Genomic DNA, 8,608 nt, shown 5'->3' with positions numbered 1-8,608 from the left:
TCACTGGTTGTTTTTATCTGATTTACATGCATTTGGTTCAACTGCCCCACTCTCCTGTGAGCAGCTGTAAACCGATACATATTTTCCATACAAGGCCGACTGTACAGGGCGACTGTTACGTTGATAACATGTTGGAGTTCACCCTCACTCTGCTTATTACCTGGGTCTTTTTCTCAAGCGTTTGTCTGTTAGAAGTATTTCTTGACAACCGTTTTGAGTTCAGTGTTTTTGTTTGGGTTTTTGTTTTATCTTTTTTTACAATGTTGCTTATGTTTTAAAAAGTCTATTGTTTATTTGAGAGTTAGTAAAAGTTTCTTTCTTTAAAGCTGGAGTTCAGTTGGTTTTAAATATTGGCTTTAGGTAAAGGATGTTACTAACTGCCTTCAGATGTGAGACTTTAAGTTCTAAAATAAAATGTTGTCTTTCACTCAGTCTGGGTTTAAGATCCTCACTGTCTGACCCTCTCCTATATAACCAAACATAGCAAAAATAATTAAAAAACATATGTTTTAAATAACTGTTTCACCTTCACAAATATTTATCTTATTTATGTCAGGCTATAACTGACAGAGTTCTGATAGTTTTTTTATATCTGTTATCGTTGTTGCTTCAAAGTGGATAATAAAAGACTGTAAACTTTCATGCGGAATTATCAGGTGAAAGTGACAACTTAGATAACTGCATGGCAAACTAGGCTTGTGGCATTAAATACTTTTTATACTGATTAAGCTATTGGTTAAAAAGACATGTTATGGTATCGTTATCTGTAGTACGAGCGTAAGAAGACAATGAGTTTTTGTTTATTTAAAGACAGGTTTTCTGTTTTGAATTTGAAAAAGAAACCCGAAATGTACCCAAAATATTCATATCTCCAGTGATATGTAGGCCTGTTAAATTTAATGTAATCTCCTGGGGAGTCACGTAATTATTATGGGTGAAATTCACTTCATTGCTGGTATCGGTTTTTTTAGTCATTTATTGAGTCCTTATTTACACTGGACGGGGACTTTGTCAGGACAAAAAACATGTGATTTTGAGTGGTTACATTGTATCGAAACAATGTTACAGAGTTGATATGATGATGGTTGTCTAAAGGTCACATGAAGTGGTCTATAAAGTAAACACTCTCGAGTTGACAAGTAGACCCAGGTCAAGTTCCTCTCTGTTTTGAATTCTCTTTACCTCTGTCACTGAATGTGTGTTTCGTTGACAGAGTGCTGTTGAAAAGCCTTTCTTTTCTGTTGTGTCTGTTGTTGATAACAAGATGAGTGATTCATCACCACTGTGACTGCTTTCCTCCCCTTTATTTTAGTTTGTTTGCTCTGAGTTCTGTACAAAAGAAAAATGTGTTGAAATGGTTGGAGTGTTGCAAAACCGTCTTTGTTTTTGCCATTTTTACACAAAATACCAAAGAAAAACTGTTTTTGTTTCTCAAGGAAAGAATTCTCTCAAGTTGATTCTTGTTTCTTTGTATATTTAAAAGCTGAAGGGAATGGTTTCTCTAATCTAGGGTCATTGACCTGCAATTAATGAAAATATGAAATAACAACAACAACAAAGTCTGAAGTCATTTCAGTGTTTTCTATGCTTTTGTTTATATGTTTTTTTTTTTAGCTTAATAGAGGATTAAAATATACCTCTTAAAGAAGAAAAAAGTACATTATAGATTAAAAAATGATATATTTTTTGAATTGCACCTTCTGGTCTAATAAGTGTAAAGAAAGGCAGAGAAGTACAGTGGCCTGAAAGCAGCAGGTTTACTTCCCAAATTGGGGATCAGCGAAGCCGATCAATCAGGCTCAAAAACAAACATCATGGCCAACTGTTAGCTTTTTAATTGGACAGACTGTGCTCCGCTGGTACTTCATTAGCCTAGTATTTGCACTATGACCAAAAATTGATTGGCAAAAATAGATTTTTATGAGCGTATTTGCTTTCGACACGGTACGATAAATCAGCCAGTTAAGAGTCGTCTTCCCTTTTGTTTAAAAACTCCCCTAAAATGCTACAAATGCATCTGTCGCCCACCGTATACACTGCCCGAGATGTTTATGAAACTTCTGCCTGTTATTGAACTGAAATGGAGATGACAACACAGGTATTCATGTCAGCTTCATAATAGGTTCTTATAAATGGGACGTGGCCTTGGGTGATTGGTCTTAGTCATGTTTCTTGTTTCTTGTTTCTTGAAAGGAAATATTATGCTCTAAATTGTTTCTTGAAAGGAAATATTATGCTCCAACTGGCAGAGTCACATGTTTTGCTGGGCTACAATGATCCTGTTCATCAAAACAAAGGAACACTTTTGAAAGTGACAGTAATGCTCCTCGATTCAAAGTCAGTTTCCTCCAATGAAACAGACACAGGAGTGTAAATAAAAAAAGGGTGTCAACTTCTGAGAAATGTCTCTTCTACTTTCCTGTGAGTGACTGCCTCGTGTTTATCCTGTTTGGTTAGTGTTCGCGGCAGGTCTGCGGTTTGATATCCACAGTCTGACTTGACCCTATGGTAGAAAGAACTTCCTTAATCAGTCATTTGATCTTCTTTAGAAGCAGATTGACTTCATTCCACAACTGTCACACATCTTCCAGTATTCTCGCAGCTTCCCCGAGATTTACATAATTAAGAGGAGTTTGTTTATGAATTGGGAGGTTTCTCAAAAAGGTTACTCTTAATCTCAGCTACTTACAGGCCTGTGTGAAAGACAGGTGTCCATCGACAACTCCGCTAAATCAGTGTTGCCCAACTTATTTTGATTAGAAAAAGTTGGCACACCACCAGACAAAGATAACACCAAAGGTTTATGTAATGCATTATTATGATGTTCTAGTTTAAATTTAGACACAATTTACTTAAATGGGCCTGTTTACTTGAACACAACCATTACAGGAGTTGAAGAAAGACACAGAAAATTTAATTGAAATTAAAAGATTTAATGATTAGGATTTTTTTTATTTTGATCTCTGACTTTGGTATATATTTGTTGCAATTTTATGTTTGTTTAAATGAGTCAGCAAGACACATGATCACATGATTTAAAATTTTTTTTTTTTATTACTCATAACATGTGACATTATCAGTAACCACATGATGCCATTTGACGGTATCCTCGGATGTCGACGATGTGCATCTTGTCTACATCTTGTTCAAGGCGATGTCGACGTGCATCTTGTCTACATCTTGTTCAAGGCTGTTCTTTTGTTCCCATTCTTTGGGGCCTCATCTCCACTCCTGTGTCTGTTTCCAGGGTAACTACATTCCCCTTGGAATTCACCATATCACTGAATAGTGACAGTTTCCATGACAACGTTTGGTTTACAACTGTATGATTTTTCATTTAAGTACAAAAGAAAATTAATCTCTGTCTCTAATTAGTCATTTATCGTTGAATTTGCTTCAGGTCTTCACTGAGTGTGTCCAGAGATTGATAGATAGTGATTTTGAGGACGTTGCATTCTGGGAAAATTTACAACAGGCAAGATGCATCCTGCCTGCAACTCATCCGCATATATCGCTATCGATCAATGTCTGCAGAACAGGCAGGGCTGGCACTGCATCTGTCGTCCCCCTGACTGTTGGGTTTCACTGTAAAGATTCTGCAGCTTCCTATCACACACCACTGCCTTCTCATTATGTTTCTGATGTCCAACACATTGAGACACGGCTTCTGAGGACAGCAACACTGGTTTGTGCTGCTTCCTCATCCGTGTCCAGTATAGCGAGGATTGTCGGGCGGAGAGCACAAATCTTTGTGTTCTGCTTTTTCCTTGCAAAAAGAAGGAACGTGAAGACAGTCAACGTAACCACGTGATTTTTGTTCACCCGGTTGACCTTTGTGAATATGTTTGGGTTTTTTTTCGGTCATTGATTTTCCTCAAGTCGTTCAAACTTGGCTTTGGGTGAATTGTTACAGATGTACCGCTCACTCGAGGCCTGCCAAGTTTTTACAACTTCAGTGATTTTTCTATTAGCCGTTCTAATTGGTAGATTTATGATGGTGATATGTGACTCATCAGAGAGAATTCAGGACATTGTCAGCCTTTCAGGGACAAATGTGGGCAGATGTCGTAGAGTCTGAAAATACAAATACTTTAATGAATTTAAGTAAAGACTTTAGACCTAAAGAAAAGGTTGGGGTCTTTTTTTTGTCGACATTAGCAATACAGTTCCCCTACAAGGGCTAGTTGTAAACGGCAGACTGTATAGACTACTTTATAACATTTAATAAATGTTTCTGAAATTGATTATGTAACTACTTTATAAGATTTAATAAATGTTTCTGAAATTGATTATTTATTTAAATTACAAATATTGTTCATTGCTGTGTGAAAAACTTTTAATTTATCATGTGAAGAGACTCTGCTGCATGGACTTTATTAAAGGCTTTTTAAGTTTGATACGTACCGTAGACAATTGATGGAAAATGTCTTTATAATTTGGTTTTATTGTATTTTGTCTAAAGTTATAATAACTAGTGAGTTTAAAATTGTATCCTCCATTGATTGTTTGTAGTGAGAATAAAAGCCTTGGGGCTGAAAGCCTTGAGGACAACTGAGAGCCCCAGTGTTTGTGAACATCGTGAACTCAGTCAGTGGTTAAACTATGGGATGGAAAATGATGAACCCAGGTCAGCCTTGAACCCCCTGCAGGGCCACAGACAACCAAGTGTTTGTTACTTTGCTTGTGCACAATGCAGGTCAGGAGTTGTTCATGGAGCGTTTGTGCATCGGATTTTAAAATGTTGATAATTCTAAGGGAAAGTCGTATTTTAATTATCCTCAAAAGATTTTACACGATGCACTTTGCTTGTAAGACGGTTCCAGTGTCAGTCACAAAATACAGATTTTATTGTGTTTTATCACAGCACCATTAAACTGCTGGCATGAAGGGGGGGAATTATATCCTGTCCATTTTTTATTTGTCAGTAGTGGAACCCAACATGAGCACCTAAATATAGTTTGGCTCAGGTTTGTCAGATTAACTGGTGTTGGCATTGAGCACCGGATGTTACTGCCCTCCCAAGGTCTGACCATCTGAGTAAGGGCAAAATGATGGTGATGGTAGTGACATGTCCTGTAGCAAAACGTCAAAAAAAAAAAGAAAAAAAAGAAACAGTGTTGTTGTAAATCTTATGTCTGGTAAAATGTCAAGCTTTTGAATGTAGACCCTTAAACAAGGATATTAAATGAAGGACATTCACTTCTTCTATCTCAAATGTGACCTGTAATTTGTTGTTCTTTGTGGTCAGTACAACCCTTAGTATTAACCATGGGTGGACATCCTTAAAATGATGGATAGATTGAATTTTGGTGAATACATTTATGCTGTACAGAAACTGTTTTTTTGTTTTATATACGTTAGAGTGTAACGTTACCGGAAAGCCATAGTTTTGGTACATACCTCGGTTTGGTACATTTTCAGAATTAAAAGTATTCTGGATGTGCCAAAGAAATACTACTTACTACTTAAAAAATGCTAAATGCATATATATATATATATATATGTATATGTATGTGTATATATGTATATGTATGTATATGTATATATATGTGTATATATGCATATATATGTATATGTGTATATATATGTATATGTGTATATATATGTATATGTGTATATATATATGTATATATATGTATGGAGTTTTCAGATTGCAAGTCCATTTTCATGTAAAGAAAATCAACGCAGTCTAGTCTCTGATGATAATATTTATATTTTCTCCTGTGTATTTGTACCAAACATCCTGTACTGAATGGGCCGTGACAATCACACGTACCATTACAGCCCTAATGTACATATATTTAAACAGGAGGAATAGCTCATATATAACCACCATTTTTTCACACTGTCGTTTTAACCATATGGCTCCCATATGTTGGTGTTGTACGTCCTCGCTCTTCTCTGACCTCAAACGCAGTCCCAATAGACCAGGGATGAAAAGAAATGTAATTGGACATGGCAGAAAGGTCCCCACCTCTGTGTCATTAAATGTGATTACTGTCATAACCACCTGCACCACTGGATGTCTAATGGGATTATGTTGAATTGTCTCATTAGCAGAGATTAAAAGACGGGGCGCTGACCCTCCTCGTTACACTTTCTTACCTGTTAACAAGACAGATATTGCTTAGCAGTCATTAGGCTAACAAGTAATACTTGTTAGCCTTGGGGTGACAATAAGTAGCTCGGGATCTACCAGTAGATCGCAAAGGGGGTGGTAGATGATGAATTACATAAAATTAATCAATTACTTAAAAAAGTAATTAATTAATGAACATATATAACATGTGTGTATATATGTATGTATATATGTGTATATATGTATGTATATATGTGTATATATGTATGTATATATGTGTATATATGTATGTATATATGTGTATATATGTATGTATATATGTGTATATATGTATGTATATATGTGTATATATATATATAAATATATGTATATATTTATAAATATATTGAATTTGTGTGTAGTAGTGACCATATACTGTATGATTCAGTCCTTACAGATGTTACGTAATTATGCTAATATCGGGCCGATATTATTGGTTGGCCAATATTACACTTAACTTAGTGAAATCCTTGACAACGATAATACTAAAAGATGATGACTAAAGTTGTCAGATTTGTTCAAGATGAGAGACTGAGAGACTTGTCGCAAAATTATTATCAACATCTTTTTTATGTTTTTTTATGTTGAATTTATGAGAATTTAAAAATATATTTATTTATTTATTTTTGTCTCTGTGTATTTTTGTCTTTTCAGTTGTCGGTTCCTCGCCGAGAACTTGACACCTGCAATCCCGGTCATAGGTGGCGCCCTGTTTCTGTTTGTACTGGGCACATTACTAAGAACCAGTTTCAGTGACCCAGGGGTGCTGCCCAGGGCCACCGCGGATGAAGCAGCTGATCTGGAGAGGCAAATAGGTAAGTGCTGTGAATGACTATCAACAGAAAAAGTGGGCTACGTGTAATTGAAATTTCTTAGCATAGTTGTGTTTCCCCTTTCCTCTTCATGGTTACTGTATATTGTTACTGTTAAGTGTCCTAGTTTTATGTATCCGATCTTTAATAAAATGTCTTTCCAGTTCATTTTAGGACAGCACAGTTATGGCCAAAATGATAACCACAATTATCAATATTTATATCAAGAATATTAATCATGATTATTTAGGCTTTCAGGTCAAAATGGAACTTCAAATAAAAATAAATATATATTTCATAAAATAAAATGTACAAATACCAATGAAAAATCAATATGTTGCTGTAGTGACAGTGACCCCTATTCCTGTTGGCAAATGTACAAATGCCAATGAAAAATCAATATGTTGCCGTAGTGACAGTGACCCCTATTCCTGTTGAGGTAACTACTTTTATATTATTTTATATAATGATATTAGAGCGTACTACTAAACGCTCACAGTATTTATCACACACGCCACACGTCTTTGGCCAATTAAAACACTAGTGTATCCGTTATTTCACAGTGTCTGTAACAGTTGGATGGATGCAGCGTTACTCGGGACGGGGTTGCCATTATTGTTGTCTTGGTTGGTGCTTGACGGAGGCGAGGATTTTGTGTACCAGCGTTAGCGTTATGCCTGCGAGTTTGTGGTGTTTTTTCAGGCGGTTGAATAAGTTAGCTTTGTTGTCCTATGGCGCAGAGACAATTCTACAGCTCAGCATACACCTTCTTTTGGTCAGTACTAGCTCCTCCCCACCTTTAAATGCTGCAGCACCGTCACCACCTGCTCCCGACATTACGCATCACTCTCGCATTAGTCCATAAAAAATTTGAGGCTTCCCCCTACCGCTTGCTTCAGGGTGTGCTAATTTACCAATTAGGTTGCTTTTGGTCGCCCCTTGGCTGACTGTTGGTTGAGAAATTGCTTGATTTTATATGCAGCAGAGCCCAATTTTTAAATGTCAATATCGCAAAGAAAACGTAAACGTAGCAGCCAAAATTGTGATCTTTTTGATTAAAATTCTGTTAGCAGAGGTGGAGCAAACCTGAGGGGAAAAGTTCCAAACCCATTGACGTGAAGATGAGTGAAGACTTTTTTGTCCTTATGCAGTTGTCATCTATCTGTCCTCGTCCGGCGTTGTTTATATTTCCTTCCATCTCACTCTGCCTTTTTCAGACTTAGCTCGACTGCTTGATAGTGATCCAAATAAAAAAAACTCTGTCTGTAAATCCACCTACACAGAGACTGTATGGCTGATGTGTTCACTGTCCTCTCCGTGTTAAAGGCTGAGGTCAGGTGTTTATGCTGCTTTCAGAGAATTGCATTTGATCTGTTGCTCACTCATTATTTTCCCAACTTCCTTTTACTGTGATTGTTTAGAATTCGCTAAGTGTACCGTTTCTAATGTAGAATATATTCAACCTGTAGCTCACTCACGGTTCACTTACTGTAACTAAATATTGTGTATATATGTATATGTGTATATATATGTATGTGTATATATGTACATATGTATTTGTATATATATATTAATATATATGTGTATATGTATGTGTATATATATGTACATATGTATTGGTATATATATTTATACATATATGTATATATATGTGTGTGTGTATGTATATATATATATA

General features: G+C 36.0%; 1 protein-coding gene across 4 annotated transcripts in view; it reads left to right on the top strand.

The window, feature by feature from the left end:
• The window catches only part of zdhhc14 (zDHHC palmitoyltransferase 14), a 37,217-nt gene that overhangs the window by 6,599 nt on the left and 22,010 nt on the right, over positions 1 to 8,608 (top strand). For all 4 annotated transcript variants that reach the window (XM_008319083.3, XM_008319162.3, XM_017037906.2 and 1 more), the window contains exon 3: positions 6,773 to 6,933. In XM_008319083.3, coding sequence (XP_008317305.1) covers positions 6,773 to 6,933 — 161 coding nt within the window. The remainder of the gene's footprint in view (positions 1 to 6,772; positions 6,934 to 8,608) is intronic.

The sequence above is a fragment of the Cynoglossus semilaevis genome, chromosome 1 (assembly GCF_000523025.1).
Source record: "Cynoglossus semilaevis isolate Cse_v1.0 chromosome 1, Cse_v1.0, whole genome shotgun sequence".
In the NCBI taxonomy this organism is placed as follows: domain Eukaryota; kingdom Metazoa; phylum Chordata; class Actinopteri; order Pleuronectiformes; family Cynoglossidae; genus Cynoglossus; species Cynoglossus semilaevis.
The sequence above is the reverse complement of the archived record's forward strand: the minus strand, read 5'-3'. Positions and strand labels throughout refer to the sequence as shown.